At 46.0% G+C, this 24,188-nt stretch overlaps 3 protein-coding genes across 4 annotated transcripts in view; 2 read left to right on the forward strand and 1 right to left on the reverse strand.

Moving 5' to 3' along the window:
- Positions 1-45: 45 nt before the first annotated feature.
- On the forward strand, positions 46-7,762 carry RPL11 (ribosomal protein L11). The gene is made up of 6 exons (XM_083456269.1): positions 46-1,110; positions 3,015-3,168; positions 4,120-4,226; positions 4,327-4,458; positions 6,317-6,427; positions 7,688-7,762. Exons 1-6 carry the CDS (start codon positions 1,105-1,107, stop codon positions 7,715-7,717), a joined length of 540 nt encoding a protein of 179 aa, XP_083312395.1. The 5' UTR covers positions 46-1,104; the 3' UTR covers positions 7,718-7,762.
- Positions 7,763-10,142: 2,380 nt separating this feature from the next.
- Positions 10,143-20,780, reverse strand: LOC310684322 (kelch-like protein 31). Of its 2 annotated transcripts, none has more exons than XM_083455273.1 (3): positions 20,616-20,780; positions 13,502-14,708; positions 10,143-11,602 (listed from the first exon to the last, which is right to left on the reverse strand). In XM_083455273.1, the coding sequence occupies exons 2-3, from the start codon at positions 14,689-14,691 to the stop codon at positions 10,870-10,872; spliced, it is 1,923 nt and encodes a 640-aa protein (XP_083311399.1). In that variant the 5' UTR covers positions 14,692-14,708; positions 20,616-20,780; the 3' UTR covers positions 10,143-10,869. The 2 variants fall into 2 exon arrangements, with proteins under 2 accessions (XP_083311399.1, XP_083311400.1); XM_083455274.1 differs by lacking the exon at positions 20,616-20,780 and adding an exon at positions 15,665-15,719 and having other exon boundaries at positions 13,502-14,732.
- Positions 20,781-22,920: 2,140 nt separating this feature from the next.
- Positions 22,921-24,188, forward strand: part of ELOA (elongin A) — a 29,777-nt gene continuing 28,509 nt past the window's right edge. The window contains exon 1 of the mRNA XM_083455073.1: positions 22,921-24,085. Within this exon, the coding sequence (XP_083311199.1) occupies positions 24,014-24,085 (72 nt within the window). The 5' untranslated portion in view covers positions 22,921-24,013. The remainder of the gene's footprint in view (positions 24,086-24,188) is intronic.

A 24,188-nucleotide genomic window follows, 5' to 3' on the forward strand; every position in this document is an offset into this window, starting at 1 on the left:
CACGGTGGAGTGGAGATTTGTACCCAAGTCTCCTTGGTCTTAGTCTCAGTGTACCACACTGGCTGTCTATTCCCTCATTGCACAGCTAAAATTCCTCGAGAGGGGGAGAATGTCTATTAAATCAGAGGATGCTGCAGCTAGACTGCTGACAAGACACCTGCTTATTTCAACTTACTACTCCAATACGGCATCCTCTTAATTTACTTCTCAGAGTTCCCTGTGAAACAGCGTTTTTAAATCATTATGAAAAGTGTAGCTCTAGGAGAGGACTAGAGGTCTCCTAACAACTCTCAGCACTAGTAACAACCTACAGCTCCCAGAATTCTTTGTGGGAAGCCATGTTTGTTTAAAGTGGTATGATACTGCTTTTAATGTATGGTGTGGATGTGGCCTTAGTTGAAACAATCCTTAGTCTATTACAGCCAAAAACCACAGAGTTTTGTGTAGGGTGGTCACAGTCTTGTTTAAAGGACTTCTCAGGTTGAAAGGCTGTTCAGTCCTAAGGATAAATTCTTCAGTTTAACAATAAATAACCCTAACAAGGGAGAGCTGGAGGGGCCTAGAAGTTGCCCATCCACAGCTAGCAGCACCTTGACAGCACATTGAGCAGATACAAAGCTTGCCTGATTGCTGAGATTCTTGCATTGCAGGGGGTTGGACTAGATGACCCTTGGGGTTCCTTCCAACTCAACAATTCTATGATTCTATGACAGTCTTCTCTTCTGCAGTGAGATGTATCACATTTTTGCTGAAAGTATAGTAATGATGTCTAAATTTCCACCTGCACATATAAAGTACTGGAAGCAAATCTTATTCAAATATGTTTGCATCTGCACATATAAAACAGCAGATGCAATTTTCATGCAAATCCGTGTCATGTTTTTTTGGCGATGTGTAAGCGACCGCCCTCGTCTAGCGGCCGATTAACACAGCGTCGTTATCCATTGATGGGGACCGCGTGCAGTTCTTCCCTCCAGCCTCCAGAGGGCAGCAACGCTCCCTTCAAGCAAGCCTTCTAGCTCCCCTTCTCTGTGGCAGTCCAGCGCAGCTTAGGCGTTTAAGATCCCGTTCCGGGGCTATCGCGCTCTCTTCCACGCCTCCAAGATGGCGGTGAGTAGCTTGTGTTTGAGGAGCTGCACGGAGGGATCCCTTGAATCCGCCGCCATCCTTCCGCGTCCGAGTCCTTCTGGGCAGGAATTTACTCAGACGCGGCGGCGAAGGGCTGGGGGCTTTCCATGGGGCCGTTTTGGGAAGCGGCGAGAGTCTCGCCGGGCGGAGAAGGAGGGCCGTAGGAATAGTTGGCCCTGTGGCTAAACCAGGCTAAGGAGTCGAGCTTCCTCCTTTGGAGAGGCCTTAAACGTGGGTCTGGAGGTACTGTGGTCCTCCAGGCCCTCTTATCTCTGACCATTGGGCAAGCTGACTGGGCCTGATGGGATGTTTGATTCCCATCCTCCATTCCACACTCGGTTCTCTTTGGGGTGCGCGCTCCGGGAAATCAGTGCATCCCCCAAACTTCACTTTCTTTGGGGCTGCATTTTCTAACCCAAGATGCTTTTCCTTGGGTGATAGGTGGTTGCCAGCTCTCCCTTTTGTTTCTTCTCCCCCCTCCCTCCAACTTGGGTTCTTTGAGAACAGCACGATAACACAAGAAAAGCAGCCAGTGCAATTTGCCCTGTTGCTTTTGTCTCCATGCTTGAAAAAGCTTCGCTTGCTGAATTCTGTAGATGTAATTCTCTCAAGGCTGAAGGGGTTTTTTTTTGGGGGGGGGGAGGGCAGGAGGGATAGAATACCTCATGCAAGAAAAGTTCATTACACACATAAAGTTGGTATGTTGTTTGAAAGGCTAGTTTAGAATATTTCTACCTAGCATGCTAGAAGTCTAGGGAAAGGCTAGACTGTTTGCTATCTTGTTGTTTTTGTTGTGCTTTTTCTGGGCAAAGCCTGTCCAAAGTAGTTTACAAACAACAAAAATGACAGGTATAAAAAGTCAGTATTACTAAAAACAGGGCTAAAACAAATTCATGATGTTAAAAACAAACCAGAACCTGTTGCATGTCTGGTTCTTGTTGTGTTTACCTTTGTGTATTGGTCACCAGCTTCACTATATTTTAAAGATACTGTAAGTTGCAGTTACCCCTTGTAAAGTATCACTCAGTATTGTATTTACCTCTTGCTGAGTTTCGTTTATAGCCATGCTTATGAACAACCTATTAAAACTCTACTTAGGGAAGCTACCAACAGGTTTTTACAGAAACACCTCAAACTTTGAAACACATCCAGAATTAGGAACCATTTTAACAATTACTGTGTTTCTCATGGTGCTGCTTATTCTACTCTATAAGGTGCTCGTGTGATAGTGGTGGTACATATATTGATGTTGGGGTATTGGAAGGCTTCCAGTAGGGAAGAAAAGGCTTTAGGATAGGATTTTTCAAAAGCCTGTACTAATCACATTTTGTTGGCTAGTAGGCTGATTTTCTTGAAGCTTGCCTACTAGAGCAGAGTAAGGGGACTGGGCAGACAAAGGAGTTTGATGGTAATTTGGCCCTTTTCCTCACGTGGATGGGCAGTGTCAACAGTATTGGTAAGCCATAACATTTGGAGAGGGTAGGGTCTAGTTCAGGAATCTTTCTAAATTCCAATAATGAGAGATGACTATGGTGAATACCACAAAGAGGGGTGGAGTGGCCACTTGAAGGCCTTTTAGGGTCCAGGGCAAGGATGAGGAACCTTTGGCTCTCTGGCTGTTGCAACTCCCATCATTCCTGACCATTGGCCATGCAGGCTGGGACTGTTGGGAATTGGAGTCTAACATAATGTGGGGTGGGGCACACATTTGCCACCCCAGCCTAGGGTTTCATGCTAAATTGCCAACATGGGGACAGAAGATATGCTTGTAAACATTAAGCGTCTTATGAAAACTTGTCCCAGCCCTTGTGTTATGCCGTGTGAGTTGGGTATAGGGAAAAGCTGTCGCTGGTTTTAACTGCTTTCTTTCCCCCACCATTGCACAGCAACAAGACAAGGGTGAGAAGGAGAACCCCATGCGGGAGCTGCGCATCCGCAAACTCTGCCTGAACATCTGTGTTGGGGAAAGTGGAGACAGGCTCACCCGGGCAGCCAAAGTGCTGGAGCAGCTCACAGGCCAGACTCCTGTTTTCTCCAAAGGTAAGCTTTTTTGGAAGACTGTTACTGACGTTTCTAGAGCAAGAAGGCTGAAATTTTATTCATACCATTTTATTTTTATTTTTTAAAAAACAAGGAGGATCAGTTTCCGTGCAGGATGTATAGTAGTGTTTCCAAAGTTATTTAAGACCATCAGTGGTCTGGAAACTTCATTTGCTTCCCCTTGCCCAGACTTCTCTTTTTGTTGTGTGGGTGGGCACCCTGGTCCAGCTTAACGCATGCACAGCATGGTGACTAGAGCAAAAGAATAGGGAAAGGTGATTGCCCCAGGGCAGGAAGTCGGAATGGGTTGACCCACCTCATAGTTCTCAGTACATCAAATTGGATTGATTTTGAACTGGAATCCACATTTCATGCTTTCTGTTCTGTAGTGCCCAGGTCTTTGTACTTTGCAGACTTCCCTTTAACTATGAATTCTAGAAACCTTTAAAAAAGAGAACTGGATTCTTAAGTTAGCCTATCAGTATTACCAAAAGTAGATTTTAGCTCAGGCCTCTCAGTCTAGTGCTCTCTAGAAGTTTGGGCGGCAACTTCCAGCAGCCTCACTAAGCACAGCTAGTGGGTAAGTGTAATGGAACTTGCCCAAAAACATGGTGAGTACTAGGTTGGGAGAAGTTTAAGCCATTGACTGGGGCTGCTTACAGCTGGTGTTTTTGTTGGGGAATTGCCACTCAAACCCATTTCCTGATCAGCAGTGATGCATGCCTTCCCTTCTTTGTGCTTGCTGTCACATGGCCTGTCAACAAGTTTTCTGTATAGCTTGTTTGCAGATGTGGACCTACTGTTTGGAAGTTGTAATCTTAAACTTGGAGCTGGGTGTTTGGTGGACATTTCTGACCACCATATTTTTGTTTTCCTTGAATATGCCATGTCATATGTGTCCTTTTGCTGACCCTTTGAGCAAACTTAAGAAAAGTTGTGTTTCTTCTTCAGCTCGATACACAGTCAGGTCCTTTGGGATCAGGAGAAATGAGAAGATAGCCGTTCACTGCACTGTACGCGGGGCCAAAGCTGAGGAGATCTTGGAGAAAGGGTTGAAGGTGAAGTGCTGTCCTTGCTGTATTTGGATGTTTTCTTAAGAGAACTTGGCACACACAAGGCAGAAAATGTCAAAGCTTAAAGCTGATGTCAATGTTTCAGGTGCGAGAATACGAGCTGAGGAAGAATAACTTCTCTGACACCGGCAACTTTGGCTTTGGAATCCAGGAGCACATTGATCTGGGGATTAAATACGATCCTAGTATTGGTATCTACGGCTTGGACTTCTATGTGGTTTGTATACTTAGCTTACCCTTTTGCATTCTTAGGCTGTAATCCAGAGGTCATGTCTGTAGAGTTGTTTTGTCAGTCTTACTAACTCTGAGCCTTGGTGCCACTGCAGTGGTAGCTGCCATTTTCTGCATGGTTGGACACACAAGAGAGGGGCTGTTGCCCTAAAACAAATCTGGGGAGCCTGAACTTAAGTTGCAGCAAGTGCACTTGGTGCATGCATGCAAGCAAATATTTATTGATAAAAGTAAACAGCTGCAAAGACCTATTGGCATAGAAGGTTCTTCAAGATATGCCTGAAAGTCAGAAGCAAGGATGCCTGCTGAATCTCTCCTGGAAGACTATTCCACGGTGCAAGAACAGCAACACTAAATGCCTGATTTATAGTTGAGACTAGTTGGACCTCTGTAAACACAGGAGAAAACTAAATGCTCTCCACAGAGGGTCTCTGTGATTGACCTAGTATATAAGGGCTTAGCAAATCCTTAAGGTATCCTGAGACCAAGTTGTTCAGGGTTTGTAGATCAACACAAGAGCCTTGAACCTGGCCAAGTAGCATAAAGGGAGTCAGTGCAGAAGTTTTAGCAAAGGTGTCACATGCTTTCAGCTCCCATCAGTGGTCAAGCTGCTGCATTCTGCACCAGCTAGAGCTTATGGACCAGAACATTCCATGATACTTTATTGTTTGAATCTGTATCTAGTTAACATTTGTATCTATGGACACCTGAGTTGCGTATGAGGTTAAGTAGGCCCAAAATATGTGGTTTGATGTGTGTGGGCCCTCTCCCTGCTCTGTTCCCCTGTGCTATAACAACTGGCAACAGCTGTAGAAAGGGAACCCTGTGGTTTGACTCTGCAAACTTTGCCACTGGATATGCTCATGTTCAAATTCCCACTTTATCAAGCTTATTGGGTGAGAAGAGTCTCCTTTCTCAGTCTATTTTAGCTGACAGGGCAGCTGTGAGAATTGAATAGGAACAAATTGTAAAAGCATCAACTGAAAAGCACTACTGGAAAGACTGCTGCTGTGCTTTACTGCTGCAGCCATACAGGCCTGCAACAGAATTGTTTTTTGAATAGTTTACTGTGTGTTCCTGGGGCGAGATTGACATGTATGTCCAGTGAAGCACTGCTGACACTGCTCCTAAGATAATTTTAATTGACTTGCTGAAAGTTGCCTTGTTACACTTACTGTTTTAAAAATAGATTGCTGCATTTATTTATTTATTTCCCAGATTCATTTTCTCCAGTTGTTTTTTTTTACAAAAATTAAACACAGAAAGTTAAAAATTATATAAAATATAATAGTTTAAAAGTAATTAAACTATACTGGAATCAAAAGGATATTGTCAGTTTTCTGCTCTGTTTTTTGATAGTCAGTTTTGGGTTAAGTCCCTTTGTGGGGGCCACGCAGGGGAAAAAATGGCTTTACAATGAATACATTAAATAGCTGTTCATGTAACATTATGTCTATAGATTCTTTAAAAGGAGCATAGGAATTAGTCCTCAGCAAGTGTTGCTCATGATGGCTTTGCTTATCTCATTAATGTTGGAAAGTGGGGCATAGCATTTTAATCTTCAGGCCTACATCTGAGGTAGGTTAGTCTAGGAGAGTGACTTGCATCAGATCACCCAGCTCTTCCTTGTTACCCAGGTCCTGCATCCAAATTCAACCCTCTAGCAGCTGCTGCAGTGTGTTTACTCTGTGAGAAGCTGTGAACCCCCTTCTTGGGTGCTATGGATAACTTGGGTGCTTTTCTTAAATTTCTTTCTCGAACACTATGAAAGATGGAAGTCTGTCTGAAAAGGCTTTCTAAAGGTAGGTCTTCAGGACTCAGCGAGGCTTGTGTTTCTGCTGCAGGTTTTGGGCAGGCCAGGCTTCAGCATTGCTGACAAGAAGCACCGAACTGGTAGCATTGGGGCCAAGCACCGAATCAGCAAGGAGGAAGCCATGCGTTGGTTCCAGCAGAAGGTAGGTTTTGCTGCATTTTAAGCTGTGAACAAGCTTGCAAAACATGTTTAGTCCACTTTGTTGACCTCTTTGTGTTAGACCAATATATCTAAAAGAAAAAATCCCTGCCCTCCCCTCTCCCAAGTGTACAGTGATGCCAAAATCAATTGGAGGCTTAACAGTACAATCTAGTGCAATCAACTGTTTCTGGCCTTAGCATCTTTAGGATGGGGTTTACAGTTAGCTTGGCCCATGTCAAACGGTCAGCGAGAGCAGAGGTATGTTGAACTTTGCCACCTGGCCAAGCTCAAGGTTCTTGTGTTAATTCACAAAGCCCTGAATAACTTCGGTCCAAAGTACTGTAAGGGCAATTATGATCTCTTATGCTCCACCTAGATGACTGAGGTCATTTGATGGAGCACTTCTTGGTGTTTTGCGCACTCCTGAAGCCCAACCAGCCTTCACTAGGGACCAAGCCTTTAGTGTGGCAGACAATGCCCTGTAGAGCTCCCTGTAGAGGGAAGGCATGCATCAGTAGAGGTTTGGCAGGAATCACCCTTGCCTTCTTTTAGATGTCTCCTAAAAAGGATGTTGTTTAGATAGGCCTTTGAAATGTGATTTTTTCCAATTTCCAATTTATTTGTTTTTGTTGTATTTTTTGTATGGTGTAAATTTTTATGGAAGTGCTGTTTATAAGTATTTAAATAAAATAATTGTGCTCAGTTCTTACCTTCCACTTCTAAAAGAATCCCAGTACATAAGTCTTCAGCAGTTCTGGTAGTTTGGAACAGTTTTGGAGAGCTGCATTGAATTGTTAGTGTTTGCCTACATTAGTCTAATGGAGCTCCGTTTAACAAATGTAAAAGATGTGTGTGACCTGTGCATTCTGCAGCAAGGTGGCTGGAGATTTTGGGGGTGGGGAGCAATTCATACAGTTCTTCACAGTATTGGGAAATGTTGTGAGCAGCATCTCAAAAGTATTTGGAATATGCTTCTGCATGACAATATCATTATTTACAATGTGTAAGCATCTCTTTTATAGCACTCTTCCTGCTTAAATGGCTTGTAAATATACTCTTGCCTTTCAGCCAATCAGAAATGGGTTCTTTTTCTGTGCCACAAAAAATCACTAATGTGTGGGCTGGTGCAATCTGCTAACTTCTGAGTTTGTTTCCCAGTGCATCAAATCACTTTGCCGTAGACATGATTTGGGAAAAATTTCCTGGTGGTGGCTAGTCTTTCTTGCACAATTATTTTGATAATCCTTTTCTTCTCTTGCAGTATGACGGCATCATCCTTCCTGGTAAATGAAAAGTTTCCAGTATAAAAAAGTCAATAAATTTTTCCACCATTTAACTTGATGCTGTGTATTTTGTGGTCATTTATCCTTTGCTGAGCCACTATATCTGTTTGTCTTTTCCATGTTTGTCTCAGGAGCTATTGTCTGCCTAATCCGGAGGCATGGCAAAAGCTGCTATAGACATACAACATGATTTCAAACAGTTCCTGTAGCCTATCATTTGGCAGGGTGGGGGTAGATGGAAAACAGGACAGAGACACTCCACAAGTACAGTGGGTGGGTGAAAGTGGCAATATTTCTGATTCTGCTCTCTTTCACTCTTACAAAAATAGCTTGGAGGTGTTGCCTGTGGTTGGCTTGGCCGTGAAGGGCCTAGTTTCCCCAGCCTAGGCCACTGGCCATCAAAGACACAGGTGATCCCAGTAGCCATCTGCTCATTGCTAACAATACATGTCCTTTCTCTACTTTGGAAGATCTTGTACCTTCTTAGATAATTGTATGCATGATAATCCATTTCCTGTACTAGGAAAATGCTCCACATTATTTTGACATCCAGGCCACCACTTTTATCTTAACATTTTTCTTCTAAGGAACCAAAGTGGCATATAGAGGGCTCCCATCCTCTTGCGTCCAAGCACTGACAGTAGACCTAGACCTAGTTAGCTTCAACATGGCTGCTGCATCACATGTCTTCAGATCGTGCTCTGTCTGATATTAGTAACAAATTGAATTCTGTAAAAACTTCAATTCGTATTCTCTGTGTGTAGTGGAGCAGAGTCTTTGCTCAGACTGCCTTTTAGCATATTCTATTACTAATCCCCTTTCTCCAGTTCTGATCTGTATTCAATATTTGATAGACAGCTGGAGTACCGTGGGTGATTCTTTTTTGGGTGGGTTGTAAAAAACCCATTGGCCTTCTTGGCTAGGACAGCCAGCCTGACGTTTCCTGAGATCAAATTAGTAGCGCTCCTTGAAAAGCACAAGGCACAAGTGAGAGCATGAAGGAGAATTAAATATATTCTGAGTCTTCACAAGATGTGCCATCCAAAGACACACAAAATGAGTGACTTCCTACTCCCCAAATGGAGCTAGCTCAAAGCCAATCTAATGAGAAAGAATTGCTCTGACCTAAGAGCCAAATGGGTAGATAAGAGGAAGGGCCCGTGGAGGATGGCTTTTAGCATGTGTGTGCAGTTACTGGGGAAAGCTGAAGGCTTGCTGTGATAACAGCGGAACACAGTGGTACCTCGGGTTAAGAACTTAATTTGTTCTGGAGATCTATTAACCTGAAACCGTTCTTAACCTGAAGCACCACTTTAGCTAATGGGGCCTCCTGCTGCTGTGCCGCCACCACACGACTTCTCATCCTGAAGCAAAGTTCTTAACCCGAGGTAATATTTCTGGGTTAGTGGAGTCTGTAACCTAAAGCGTATGTAACCCGAGGTACCACTGTATACCACCTCTTGGTCAAGGTGGGGACAGACAAAAGTGAGCTGGCATGGAAGATTTAATTTCTTATGGTAATTGAAGGGGCTGTAGCTGAGTGGCGGAGTACCTAATTATGGACACAGAATGCCCAAGTTGAGTGTTGAACTCTCCAACTAAATGCATCATAGGAAAATGGCTCTGGAAAGACCTATCTTTTTTTATTATTATTTTTAGGACAAATGTTGGCACCAAAATTACACAGTGTAGGAATTTCCACCTATTTAAATCGCAAGTAGCAATGGGAGCTGATCCAGATAAGGACTGCCAAGGGGAGGGACGTTTTCCTTCCGTTTCTATTGCTACCTGTAGAAATTTTAAAAAGAAATCCACATATTTCCTGTTGTTGCATCCTTACTTAGTAGATACTATTGGGTTAGATGGACCTGGTATAAAACAGCCTCATAATTGGCACGAGGCAGGCCTGTGTGAAAACAGGAAAATCTTGTGCCTTCCTCTATAATGGTTGCACTTTTTCTTGGGAGGCTTATACTGCCTTGTACAAAAGGCTGTCACCACAATTGTACAATCCCCTGTGTTTGATTCAGCTCAGTACAAACACTTCCAAGCACACGTGCCCGCTTTGCCCAGGGTGGTGGGGGAAAGCGCTGTCAGCCACCCTGCAATTAACTCAGCTTCATTTGCCTCTCATAATTATTCTGTCCCCTAGCAACGTACTTCCTTGAGGCATGGTGTGAAAGAGAAATTATTATTAATGTAAAAGGTTTGATGAGAAACCCTTTTGTTCTTATGGGTGGTTCTCCGGGGATGGGGAGGCTGTAAAACTGTAAGGGCCTGAATGGGCAGTGTCAAAGCCAGGTATGAGAGTGCAGGATTTGCAGCCTAAATCCCTTCCTTGAGAACTTCCTTTCAAGAGAGTCATTGGTTGACAGAACACACACAATGCCATTTCAAAGTTCCACACCACATAGACCACACAACACAAAATTGTAAAGTGTGCTTCAGATTTTTAATTTAGACCTCAAGAATCCTATATCTCAGTGACGCAGTTCATTCAAGGTAGGCCTTAAGGGTCACACCTTTCTTTTAAAAAACTGGTGGTGATATTTGGGGGTAGAAGCTGAGGGGCGGGGAGTTGTATTTCAGCTCAAATGACGTCTTCAGGTTTCACTTGAGGGACTGGAAATTGTGCTTTAAAAGTGTTATTAAAGTAAAACCATGGGAAGGCGGTGCTGTATTCAGCCCTGTTACTTATTTTTCTGTGAGGTAATCTATAGTACATGGGTAACTAATTTGTAGCCCTCCAGATGCTCTTGTACCCTATTAGCCCCAACAGTCAAGGATGGGGGTTGTCCAATAACACCTGGAGGGCTGCAGGTTAGCCTCCCCTGTTGCAGTAAGACAGTGCTAATTCTATAAAGCAAGTTTGGGGGACCTTTGGCCTTGGAAGTGTTGCTGAACTACAATTCCCATCAGCCTCAGCAAGCATGGCCTGTGGCCAGGGATGATGAGGTTTGTATTTCTGCAACATACAGAGGGCCAAGAGCTGCCCACACCTGCTCTACAGGTAGAATATTTATCTCCTGGAAGCTGGCAAAACCAAGGCATAAATGAGATTTTTAAAGAAGTATTTCGACGTTCTTGTGAACCCCCTGATCATGCCAGCTGAGGCCAGTTCTGACTCTTTCCTCCATTCCATCCAACCATCCTCTCACCCTTAAATGCTGACCGTTGCTGAGGCAGCTGAGCTGGCTCTGGAGCCCCTGGTGCTTGAGTGCGGAAGGGCGATGGTGCAGCAGGAGACCCCCACGGTGCCTTCGGAAAGTTCTCCTTCCTCTGTCCATTCATTCAGGTCCGGATTGTAGGCGTGGATGCTCTTCTGGTACTTTTTCCCACTCTCATTCCAACCACCGACAACCAAGATCTGCCCACCGAGGGTGGCCACCCCCGCCATGCTCAAGCCGGTGGGCAGGGGGGACATGTAGCTCCACTGGTTCGTGGAAGGGTTGTAGCACTCCACAGGGATGACATCCACCCTCTCCCCCCGGGGACCCAACTGGCTGCCACCCAGGACGTAGGCGCGGTCTGCTAAGGTGGCAGCGCAGTGCCAGCCTCGGGGGCTGCTCAGCCATGCCCCGTCTCGCCATGAATCTGTGGCGGGGTCATAGCTGCAGACGGTACGGGAGTAGGCGTTGTTGACGTAGCCGCCCGTCACCAGGATCTTGCCATCGATGACCACGCTGGCATGGCAGCAGCGGGGCAAGTCCATGTTGGCTTTGGCTTGCCAGGTGTTGGCTGAAGGGATGTAGCATTCAAGAGAGACTAGGGTCCCCTTGGCATTACGTCCCCCGACGGCATAGAGGTTCCCATTGAATGCACTGAGGCTGAAGTGAGTTCTTCTGTGCGACATGCTGGCCAAGTGCAGCCAGGTGCCGAAACGGGGATCATACCTGCAGAGGGGAAGAGAGTTTGTCATTGCCACCATTGAGTGTGATGGCTATGCTCTGCCTCCATAGTTGGAAGCAGTAATGCCCCTGAAAACCAGCTGATGGGAACTGCAGGAGGAGAGAGTGCTCTTGTGCTTGGGGCCTGCTTGGGGGTTTCCCACAGGCATCTGCTTGGCCACTGTGAGAAGAGGATGCTGTACTCAATGGACCATTGGGCTGATCCAGCAGACACCACAGGTGTTGCTGTGTTGGCTTCTTATGTGTGGTTGAAGCAGGGGATCTGAGTTTGCCTAGTGAGGCTGTCAGGGTAACAGTTTGCGGTCCCACTCCTCAGTGGTCCCTAGCAAACCTGAGACCAGTTAACTTAAGGGGTCACAGGTTATACATTTTCTAAATACAGTCGTACCTCGGGTTACAGACGCTTCAGGTTGCGCTTTTTCAGGTTGCGCACTGTGCCAAACCCGGAAGTACCAGATGGGTTACTTCTGGGTTTCGGCGCATGCGCAGAAGCGCGAAATTGTGATCCACACGTGTGCAGACGTGGCACTGCAGGTTGCAAACGCTGCGGGTTGCGAACGTGCCTCCCGCATGGATCATGTTCGCAACCCGAGCATCCACTGTAAATAAATGCAGCAGGGCCATAAGACCACTAAGCCCAGAGTCATAGAGAACATTCCTTTTTTCTAGGTGCCCCTGGGGGAAAAGACCTCAAAACACATCTAAAGTTCCTCTGCCTGTTGTGCCCCTTCATTTTTTGGCTCAAACGGATGTCTATTATAATGTCTCTCTCACCCATGAAATAATGTTTTGTGACATGCCTTAGGCTTCTGTCCTCAATAAAAATCAGGGTTAGAAATAAGTACCTTCCCCGTCCATAGGAGCATAATATAAGAAGAGTCTGGCGGCTGAATCAGCCCAAATGCCCATCTATTCAGCAGCCTGTTCCCAGTGGCCAACCAGATGCCTATGGAGAAAGTGTAAGCAGGACCTGGGTACACCAGCAACTCTCCCCACTTGTGATTCCCAGAAACTGGTCTTCAGAGGCACATTCCCTCCAATACTGGAGGCAGCATGCAGCCCTAGCAGCCAGGGATAGCCTTTTCCTCCATACACCTCAGTCCATCTCACCACCCCAAAACTCTTCAAGCCTTGCTAGCTGTTGGCCCTGAAATGGACCTGTTCAGTGGTGATCCCCCCCACCAGCTTTAGAATGCCTTGCCTCTTAAAAGTATGTAAGACATCTACGGGACTGTCATTAAGAAGCCAACGTAAAATATGACTTATTACACAAGCATTTAGAGATCAATACTGATATTCAGATCTATGTCTGCCTTCCTATATGTGATTATTATTTTGTGATGCTATTTTTTAATTGAGGTTCTTTTTCTGTGCCCTATGAGGGAGTTTATACATCAGGTGTGGGGAATCTCAGCCCCAGGGGACACGTACAGCCCACTGGATCTCTCTACTTGGCCCATGGGACTCTCTCCAGGCCACACCTCTCACCTGCCCCACTTCATTCTGCCTTTTAATTATTTTTTTCTGGCTGGAATGTGTCTTTGAGCTTTGACAATGCCTCTTGCTCGCCTAGACGGAGGATAGAGAGGGCTGGGTGTACAGAAACTAGTCTACTGTACAAAGGTGAAATTCACATTTGGTGTTCTGCCTACTTGTGCCTCTGGCAGGTGACCCCAGTATATCCAGGGCTGGAAAACTGCTGGCCTCTTCAGACGTTGCTGGACTACAGCTCCCAAAACCATTGTCCATGATGGCTGGGGATAATAGGAATTGGAGTTGGGCCATGGATACCCCAACATGGATTTAGAAGATTTCAGGCATGAGGAAGACTCCTGCTTGGGAACCCCATAGACAGTGTCAATCAACGTGCAACCTCCCCATTACCTGCACAGGTTGTTAACTGCATGCTTTGCCTGGTTCCGCGCATCAGTTTGATCCTCTCCGCCAGCCACATAGAGGAATCCATCCATCACCACAACACATTGGTTAAAACATTTGGTAGGCATCTCTGTTAGCTTATTCCAGTTTCCTTCTTGATCTCTGTAGCTTACATCTTTGCTAAGAGCTTTCTCGGCCGAGCACGGGCGGCCCCCAACCATGAGCAACACTTTACGGCTTCCTCGAATCTTGGTCCTTCTGGACTGGAGGTCATTTTGCTGATAAGGTAACAAGTGGTAATTCATAGCGTCTACCAGGAGCTTGTGGCATTCCGGGTTCTGCATCATGCACGGCACAGGCTGGATGTAGTTGATCAAGTCGTGAGCCGGGATCGTGCCAAATCGGACATTGTTCAGGAGGTCGGCGGCGTGTTTGATCCGCTTGGGATCAAACTCGATCCATTTCATGACAATCTGAAAGACCACCACTTCATTGGGGAACTGAAGGTTGTCGTCCATTATCAGCTCGTTGAGCTGGTCGAAGGTGAGTTTCATGAACTGTTCAGTGTCGGAGAACTCCAGGAAGCATTCCCGGATGAACTTCCTTGCAGCATCCTTCGCCTGACTGAGATTGTAGGTGTCTGCCAGGTTGGCGATGTACATCCAGTTTTCCACATTCATCTCCTGGATGAGGAAGTCGGTGCACATGTTGAGCAGAGCATACATCCTCAGGCGGCTGGCTATGGAAATGGTGCTCCCAATGGTGTACAGAGAAAGGTTCAGCTTTCCGGTGTAGGTGTAGGCAATGGCGGTAGCCAAGCCTAAGGAGGAGGCATCTTTGAGGTCTACTTGTTGAAGGTTTGGGTCTTTTTTCAGCAGGCTTCTGAAAAACTCGCTGCAGGAAGACATGACCAACTTGTGAACGCTGAAGGATTTTGTTTTTGTGACAATAGTGACGTCACAGAGGAAACGCTCCTGGTGCATGAGGCTCATCTCCTCCAGAACACTGGTTCCATGGCTAGGATTTGTGACTTCTGTGGCAGTGCAGAGGAAGCCACCTGAACCATTTTCAAACAAGCTGTCCAGCTGCTGATGGTGGTCAATGTCAAGAGAAGAGTCCTCTACCATGGTGACATTCGTAGACGTCTCCGTCTTCGACGGCTTGCTCTTCTTTGGGGCTTTCTTCTTGGGTGCCATTGGAGCGGAAGCGTGGCCTGTAAGGCGTATTAAGGAGAAAGCTGCTTTGTAAAGGAATATCATAGGTGACATATATACTGGCCTCCTGTACAAAATGGATGGAGGAATTTGAAAGAGACAAGAGTGGGGAACCTGTGGCCCTCCAGATGTTGCTGAACTACAATTCCTATCAGCCCCAGGATGCATGGCCAGTTGCCAGGGGCAATGGGAGCTGTAGTTCAGCAACATTGGAGGGCTAAAGTTTCCCTATGCCTCTACTATCAACTGCAATTGCATTTAGATGTAGCCCTAATCTAGGAGCCAAATGCATTCTACCCCCCACCCCTGTTTCTCTAAGGCCCTTGGGACTGTCTCAAGGCCACAACCCATTGTTAGCCACACCCTCTCCCCAGGCCACACCTCTCACCTGCCCTACTTCATACTCTCCTTGGGTATTTTTGCCTAGCTGGAATTCATGGGCATAGCTGGGGGGGGTGAGCTTCATGGGTGTAGCCAGCATTTTTGTTGGGGGGCAGGCCTTTTCTTAAGGGGGGCAGAACCTCAGTTTGTTATGTATTTTTATTGATTTAGGGGGGCAGTTGTCCCCCCTTGGCTATGCCTATGGGGAGGTCCCCCCCAGATCAAGTAAAACAATAGAAATACTTAACTTCCTGACTAATCACATCAGTTCTGCCACCTCCCAAAAAAAGTCCCCCCCCCAAAAAAAAATCCTGGCTATGCCCATGCTGGAATTTCTTCGATTTCTGTGAATGCCTCTTACTTATTGGATGGGGGCTAGAGGATGGGTTTGTGGCTGTATGGATAAACAAGCCTATTTTACAAAGCTAAAATTAACATTTATTGCTCTGACCACTTTTGCCTCTGCCCACATCCCCGACTGCTATTTTATTTGTTGCATTTATATCCCACCTTTCCCTCCAAGGATCTCAAGGTGACATACTTAGTCCTCCCCCCCCCCTCCTCTTATCCTCACAACAACCCTGTGTATTATTACTGTCCTTTATTGATCTGTTGCAACAGGGTGCTCCCCTCACCTGCAGGAGAGAGGAGACACCCAGAAAAATGGCGTGCAAGGCCTTATAAAGACTTTTGAAATTGCCGCCCTGTAGATCAAGACCACCCCCAGAAACATCATACATACATCACAGAAGGGGTGTAACCTAAGACCACCCCTCAAATACATCACACCTACATCACAGAAAAGGCGGTCCAAAATAGAAATTTTAATATTGTTTTTCTGCTGTTTTTGTTTATCTCCTGTCTGGCAGGTTACTTGATTGGATTTCCTGGGTAGCCTGGCCAGTCTTTTGTAATGATAAATACTTAGTTCCTGGGCCAGGTCACAGGCTCACATCCTATTCAAACACAGACACACCCTTAAGACAGGATTTGTGAAGGAAAAGACAATGGGGAGGCTTTTCCATTTTGACCTTGCAGAGAAAAGATTTGCTCAGTTTAGGAATCAAAATGGTTCCAGGTTGGCCTTCCTGTGCTGATCTATGTATGTGCTTGGTTGGTACGCTTATGAACATTACCATATATCTAAGACCATAAAATTCCTATCACAGCACAAAGCTGGCAGGGTGGGCCTGAGGCTTTAAAATAGTAGCTTGGCCCAGGTCAATCAAGGGAGCTCATAGCTGTGGTTTGATTTGAACCAGGGAGTTGCTCCCTCACTGCTCAAACTTTCAGCTACTCCAGCTCTGTACAGTTCTTTTTGCAGAAACCCATCGTGGGAGAATAGAGTATACGATTTAGGCTGTTGCGTGTAACTGAAAGCATAGGCTGTGTCTCTGGGCAAGACAGGCACCGTATCTTCCACAACACAGAGAAAAGGTTGGTGTACCCTTCTGTAATAATTCCTTTCATCAAGGCCTGCCACGTGTGGACTTCATGACTTGGGACATGCTGCATGACTGCATTTGATATCTGAACTGAGCGTGCATACAGATTCTGACCCTCCACAGGCAGGACGGCTTATTGCTAATGTTTCTCAGCTGTTTCTGTCCACCTTCCCTTCCCTCCGCTGAGGGGAGGGGGGGGGAGGGAAGGAGATCTGAGCTCCTGGGTGACAAACCTGTTTGTTACAGGCCAGAAATAGCCGAAGTGCCTCTCTGTCTTGCATCTCTCAGAGCTGGACATAAAGATCAAATTTCTGGAGGGTTAAGCAATTGGCAATTCTTAGAACAGGATGGGGAGGAAGCAAAGTCCTAGGCTAGGGTTGCCAACTTTTTTACCAGCCTTTGTAGCTGTGCCTTTAATAGGAACTTGATCTGCAGACATTTGTAGGCGTTAAGGATCTGGATGGAGTAGAACACCCTGTGAAAGATCAGGCTTTCAGTCTAACAGTGTTTCTGGACCCAGCTTTGCCTCTGGAGGCAGGTTGTTGCTGTGGCCACAGAGTGTGCTTTGTGTATCTGTGACTAAGGTGCTAGCTGCGACCCTTCTTGCAGAAGGCAGATCGAGCCACAACTACACATGCTTTGATTACATGTAGGTTGGACCACTGCAACATCCTCTGCATGGGGCTGACTCTGAAGACTGTTGGACAACTATGCTACTGCCACAGACTCCTTCTTGACAGACTCTGTATCTATTTAGTAAAGGTAAAGGTGGCCCTCAGTGTATTTTTGAAGCCCAGTTCTAAGTACACAGCTTGGGTCTGTGAAGGACCCCTCCCCTTGCTCCCTCCACAGGACTCTGCTCACCAGTGAAGACTTTCTGAAGAGGCTTTCCCCTGCATCTTACCACCATCTGATGTGCAAATGGAGAGTACACAGAACAGGACCTTCCCAGAGGTGTGCCTAGGCTCTGGAAATTCTTCCCTGCCTCTTCCCTCCCAGTCTTTAGGAAAATGTCCCAAGCGGACTTAATTAGACATGCTTTCCATGCTGTCTGTTTCCCAGAGTTGTATTTATGATGCTACTGGTTCCCCCTTCCCCACACACTTTTCCTAGTGGGGTTGCTTGTTCCTAAATTGGTTTTATTGTTTTGTGGTGGTTGTACTTCGGTCTGGGGACAAAAACGGTGTGCAAAATCTGTAAAGGCAATGCGAGTCCAAAACTGGGATGTGCTAGTGTGCCGCAAGCAGGGTCTGAGACTGCAATGCTAAGGCACTTTCCAGGGAGTAAGCCTCTTGAACTCGATAGGCTGTTTTTTTAAATAAAACAACAACAACACTTCTGAGTAGATCCATCTACAATTGCACTGTAATGTGTGTTTTGAAAAATATATGGTACAACCTGATATGTACATAGGAAAGCCACCTTATACTGAATCACACCATTGGTCCATCTACCTCAACATTATCTATACTGACTGGCAGTGGCTCTCCACAGTTTCATACAAGGGACACTCTCAGCCTTACCTGGAGATGCCAGGGACTGAACCTGGGACCTTCTCCATTGAAAGCAGATGCTCTACCACTGAGCTACATCCCTTCTACTTAAAAGTAAACTGAGTTCAGTGGTATTTACTCCTAGGTAAGTGTGCCACGGGTGGCGCTGTGGGTTAAAGCCTCAGTGCCTAGGGCTTGCCGATCGAAAGGTTGGCGGTTCGAATCCCCGCGGCGGGGTGCGCTCCCGCTGTTCGGTCCCAGCGCCTGCCAACCTAGCAGTTCGAAAGCACCCCTGGGTGCAAGTAGATAAATAGGGACCGCTTAGTAGCGGGAAGGTAAACGGCGTTTCCGTGTGCGGCTCTGGCTCGCCAGAGCAGCGTTGTCACGCTGGCCACGTGACCCGGAAGTGTCTTCGGACAGCGCTGGCCCTTGGCCTCTTTGAGTGAGATGGGCGCACAACCCTAGAGTCTGTCAAGACTGGCCCGTATGGGCAGGGGTACCTTTACCTTTTACTTAAGTGTGCCAAGGATTCCAGCTTGAGCCATTACATTGGATGCCTCCACTACTCTGTGTCCATTGAGCAGCAATTGGGAGGAATAGGGATGCACTTTTTCCTGACGGGGTCCTGCATTACCGGTTGGTGATGTATAAAACACTGTAGACCAGGTGGTTTCTTGATCTGATCCAGCAGGACTGCTCTTATCTGCCTATATCATAGAACATTAAGTACATTCATGGAGATGGTGCAATCGAGCTCTAAGGTATTAGCTATGGCAGCTGAAGAGAACCTCCCCATCTAGATATAGTCTACCTATTAATGAATAACAGCTGCTGGGGTGGGGGGCAAATGACAGGTGAGGATTCTTGCTTCCATGTTTTGCTTGTCAGCGTTTGTCTGGCCAGTGTAAGAAACAGGAATCTGACCTAGATGGACCCTTGCTCTGATCCAGCAGAGCTCTTATTAGCGTTCTAAAATGGATCCATATTTTTAGTGGGAGTGAGTGAAGTGTGTGTCTCCAATATAAGCCAAAAACATGCTAACTGCGATCCACATAACAAAAATTTTGGAAACACTGTAATGCAATAACTATTCAAAACAGCAACAGCAGCATCAACTATGTGAAGTTCACTGTAGGCTTATCTATGGGGCTACTAGCTGACATACCATTCACTGCTGCACAAACCATATGGCTTGCCTAAGCATTTGCGTGGAGATGGGTGCTGATTCCTGCCTTGGAGGAAATGCTTATATGAGCCATCATTCTCATTTCCCAGGGATTCCCCTTTTCCTTTCCAACTCTCTACTGAAGTTTCTAGCCAAAACAACAGCAAAGCCCAATTGAAAATGTCACTTTCTGAAAGCAAATGCACTCTTTAATTACACTGCAGAATATAGACTTGGATCCAGACTAACCAAGTGGCAATTTGGTCTCACTTAAATCAATATGAAAAGTTTAAGTCAATGGGACCCAAATGTGATTGACTTGCAGACTTAAACTGCAATCCTGTGCCCCTTAACTGGAGAATAAACCCGCTGAACTCAATGAGACTTACTTCTGAGTATAGGAACATGCCATTAATCTGGATCCAGCACATCCAACTCAATTTGCCAGTGTAAATCCCCATCAATAGCAGAATTATGTGCAAAGTTACTATTTGTTGACTAAATATCGTATACACACAACATACAGTACAAAACCTATTGCACCACAATGTTTGGAACCTGGATATTTATTCTGTTCATGTTTTAATAAAATAATAATTTGCATTTATTTCCTGCTTTGAGTTTTCAGAGCACTGTACCCATCTCAGGACATCCTCAACTGTTCTATATCTATATTCCTTCTCCCTCCACCTGCTGCCTTTTTGGACATTACCTTTGCTGACCATTTTTAAGCCCCACCGGCAGATTAGATCAGGGTTAGAATAATCTGTTTTATGTGTTGCAGTCCTCCCTCCCTCTGCTTAGAATCCCTCACTCATGGCCACCAACATGTGTTAAATTTATAAAGTGAGAGTGCACACTCAGTATCTCTTAACAGTTAAGGCATAAGTAATCAGTGTCAGGTGATACTGAGCATGCTAAATGATACGTTTACTTAGAACATAAAGAAGTGTCTTGCTAGATCAGACCAAAGACTACTAAGTCCAGCATTCTTTGCAAGAATCCTAAGAACCAGAAATTGTCCATTACGAGACCTTCCCCTCCAATCTATTTTTTTCTGCCCACCTCTAGCTTAGCTAAAATACTGCTATGGCCATTCTGGGTCATATTTACTTTTTGGGGTGCTGACTTTGTCTCGATAAATAGCTTGAGTTTGTATTTTGTCCCCCCACCCTGAAATCATGAAAAATTGTAGGTTTTAGGCAACGGAAATCTAAGCCATCTCCTGTTGTTTTTTCCACATTCCAGTCACTCACACAGCTAATGTTTCTTTCTCTTAAGAAGGACTCGCTTTGTTTCATCTGCACCCAACTTTTTAAGAGCTCAAGTGACCCGTAAACCACTCGGCAAATATTAAAGTAGAAATGGGCAAGCTGGTTGGTTCAGGACAGACAGACAGAGAGAAGGGCCTTTGCTCCCTACCTTGGCGTCAAGAGGCTGATCCAGTGGAGGGTATAGCAACCAATGCCTGTACGCTGCACAAGCTAAGAGGCACTCGGGAACCCAGGCAGACGTCCAAAATGTAGCAGCTACCCTGTCCCTCCTCCTCCTTTCCCAATTCAGCCTGGCCAGCTGACGACCCTTATCAACTCGCCAGTTGCATCCAGCTTGATGGGAGTGACGCACTACTGCCATACAAGTATGTGGTAAAAAAAAAAAAAAAACAGACATGGGACTCCAAATGAATGTTTGGGCTCCAAGTGGGTCTGAGGTTGAAGACTATTGCATTCAGTGGTCTTAGGCAAGCCACCATTCTCTGTCTTAGCTGCTATTTGTTATGTGGGGGTGATGATTATTATAATTAAAATAATAAATAATAATAGATGGATGCCAACCAATAACAACTGACCTATCACCTTTGGCTGTGCACACACTAAAGCTAAAGGTAAGGGACTCCTTAAAGCACATAGCTCCCCCCCCCCCCAAATACTGCAGTTTACCTCTCACAGAACTACAATTCCCAGCACCCCTTAACAAACTACACTTCCCAGGATTCTTTGGAGAAAGTCATGTGGGGTGTGTATATAGCCTTGGTCTGTTGGAAGGATTGATTATGCATGCTTGAATTACATATTCAGCAAAATGACATGGTGGGAAGACTTCTGGTGCCAGATTTTGGGGAGCCCTTGGCATTGTGCTGCTGGTGCCCTCAAGTACACACATCCACTTAGCAGGGAAGAATGGCCACATGCCTTGGGCAGGTGGGCCGAGTGCTGTTGCACTCATGTCCAGCATGCAGGCTTTCCACAGACAGTGGGTCAGCCATTGTGAAAACAGGATGCTGGACTAGTTGAGCCTTTGGTCTGATCCTGCAGGTTCATCTTATGTTCTTAGGCAGCAGTGGCACCGCACATCATCATCTCTTTAAAAAGCAAGCGGCTCATCCTGGGAAAAGAAATAGAGGGCCCTGCTTCTCATAATTTTATCATGAACAAAGCTCAGTTCATAAGAAGTGTCCCACTGGATCAGACCACAGATTCATTGCCACATCTTGTGATGGTGAGATCTGTAAATTAATTTTGTATCATATGAAGAAGTAAGAGGTAAAATCAGGGATAAGGAACCTACCTATAGCCCTCCATATGTTTTAGATTTGTCTGTCTTAGAAGGTAAAAAGATAAAGGACCCCTAGATGGTAAAGTCCAGTCAAAGGCGACTCGGTTTGCGGTGCTCATTTCACTTTCAGGCTGAGGGAGCCGGCGTTGGACCACAGACAGCTTTCCGGGTCATGTGGCCAGCATGACTAAACCACTTCTGGTGCAACAGAACACTGTGATGGAAACAAGAGTGCATGAAAACGCCATTTACCTTCCCACCTCAGTGCTACCTATTTACTGTATCTACTTGCACTGGAATGCTTTTCAACTGCTAGGTTGGCAGGAGCTGGGACAAAGCAACGGGAGCTCACACCATCATGGGGATTCGAACTGCCAACCTTTCGATCAGCAAGCTCAAGAGGCTCGGTGGTTTAGACCACAGTGCCACCTGTGTCCCTGACCTGGTTGGGGTTGATGGAGGGTATTAGGTTGGGGAAAGCTGAAATAAGAGGCAAATCAAGAATGAGGAACCTGTGGCTCTCCATTATTGGATTCTCCCATCACCAGCCATAGCATACCCTCCAACATTTCTCCAGTGAAAATAGGGACATCCCATTTGGGCCATTCCATAATGATAATTTTACTATTTATACCCCACATATCTTACTGAGTTGCCCCAGCACTCTGGACAGCTTCCAACATATAACAACAACAACAACAATAATAATAATAATAAAACATTAAACATTAAAAAACAACATCCCTATAAAGGATTGCCTTCAGACAGCTCGGGGGTTGGATAACTCCATACCCTCCAACATTTCTCCAGTGAAAATTGGGACGTCCTAAGGAAAATCAGGACATTCTGGGATCAAATCAGAAACCGGGACGGCTTCTGTAAATCAGGGACATCCCTGAAAAACAGGGACACTTGGAAGATGACTCACAAGAGCTGGAAGGCCACACATTTCCCCATGCCAAGGATAAGCACTGTTGTAAGAGGAGTAACCAGTCTTGTTCTTTCCTTACAGTGGTACCTCTGGTTACGAACTTAATTCGTTCCGGAGGTCTGTTCTTAAGCTGAAACTGTTCTTATCCTGAGGCACACTTTCGCTAATGGGGCCTCTTGTTGTGTGCGCGCCAGCGCACGATTTGTGTTCGCATCCTGGGGCAAAGTTCACAACCAGGAATAGCTACTTCCGGGTTAGCGGAGCTTGTAACCTGAAGCGTTCGTAACAAGAAGTGTTCGTAACCAGAGGTACCACTGTACTTAAATTCCAGTTTTGGGGTTTGTTGATGCAGACACAGGACCAGCAGTTGGTCTGGTTGGGAACTATCCAGGGCTCAGCAGAAGGACTGATCACTGGCCTAGCCCAGCTATGCTGCAGTTCATTGCTGTTTGTGTTGGGGGCCTGTCTGGCTACTTTAGGGGTGGGTGGCAGATCCACTTTTGAATAGGAAATGAGGTCTATTGCTGCCATGCAGTGGGAAAAGAGTATGTGTGAGAGTTGGGGTCTGGGTAGGGCCCCATTGGCAGCACTAGGCTTCGAGCTCCCTGAATGGTTCTGGCCCTGTAGAGACAGTTTTGTTTGCTCCTGATGCTTTGGAGGGAGAGGGAACCCCAAGAATGGATTAGGATGGAGAAAAGGCTAATATGCAACAAATTCTCAGTTGATAACAGATGGAGATTTCTGAAAGCATTTCCCACAAATTGCAGTGGAAAAAAGACTTTTAAAACAAAACACCACCCCATTAAAAGTATATTGTATAGTAATTTTCTTATCTGAGCTATTTACTCAGTAAAGCTGAAATCCTGGCGTTTTCATACTATGTGAAAAGGCACGAAAAACCTCAGCAATCGACTCCAGGCTGAGAACATATGAGGAGAGTAGGTTCTTGCCAGCACGCAAGATGGCGGCTGCACCTCAGCAAGGAAACTTCTTGCCCTTCTCCAAGATGAGAGGATTCCAACCCGTTATCCCTTCAGCTGTTTTTCGAGCTTCGCCCTGATCCGAGATGGCGATTTTTGTCCCTCTCTACCTTTCTCGGTTTCGAAGCAACTTGCCAGCTTCTAAGATGGTGGAGCCGACCTATGGAAGAGAACGGCTTACTGGCCCTTCTTTTGACCACCGTCTTCTTTTTTTGCCCGGAGCAAACATGGCGGCGCGAAAAAAAAGGAAGCGAGGGAGTAAAGGTTCGGAAGGAGGGAAGCCCCGAGTCCTCCTGGGTAGACGGTGAAGCAGCAGCCACTTCCGCCGAGGAGAGGCCTCGCCAGCAGTAAAAATGGCGGAGTCGGTGCTAGAAGTTGTAGGGAAGCTGCAGTCGCGGCTCACGGGCAGTTCGGAGCCCAAGAAGGTAAAGGACCCCCTGAAGGGGAGGGCGAAGCAAAGGTGGCGGGTGGGTCCTCTGGTAGCCGAGTGGTTTGGGGAACTCTGGCTAACTGGGTGGACAAAGAGGG

This window comes from Podarcis tiliguerta, assembly GCF_965153285.1.
Source record: "Podarcis tiliguerta genome assembly, chromosome: 8".
Taxonomy (NCBI): Eukaryota; Metazoa; Chordata; class Lepidosauria; order Squamata; family Lacertidae; genus Podarcis; species Podarcis tiliguerta.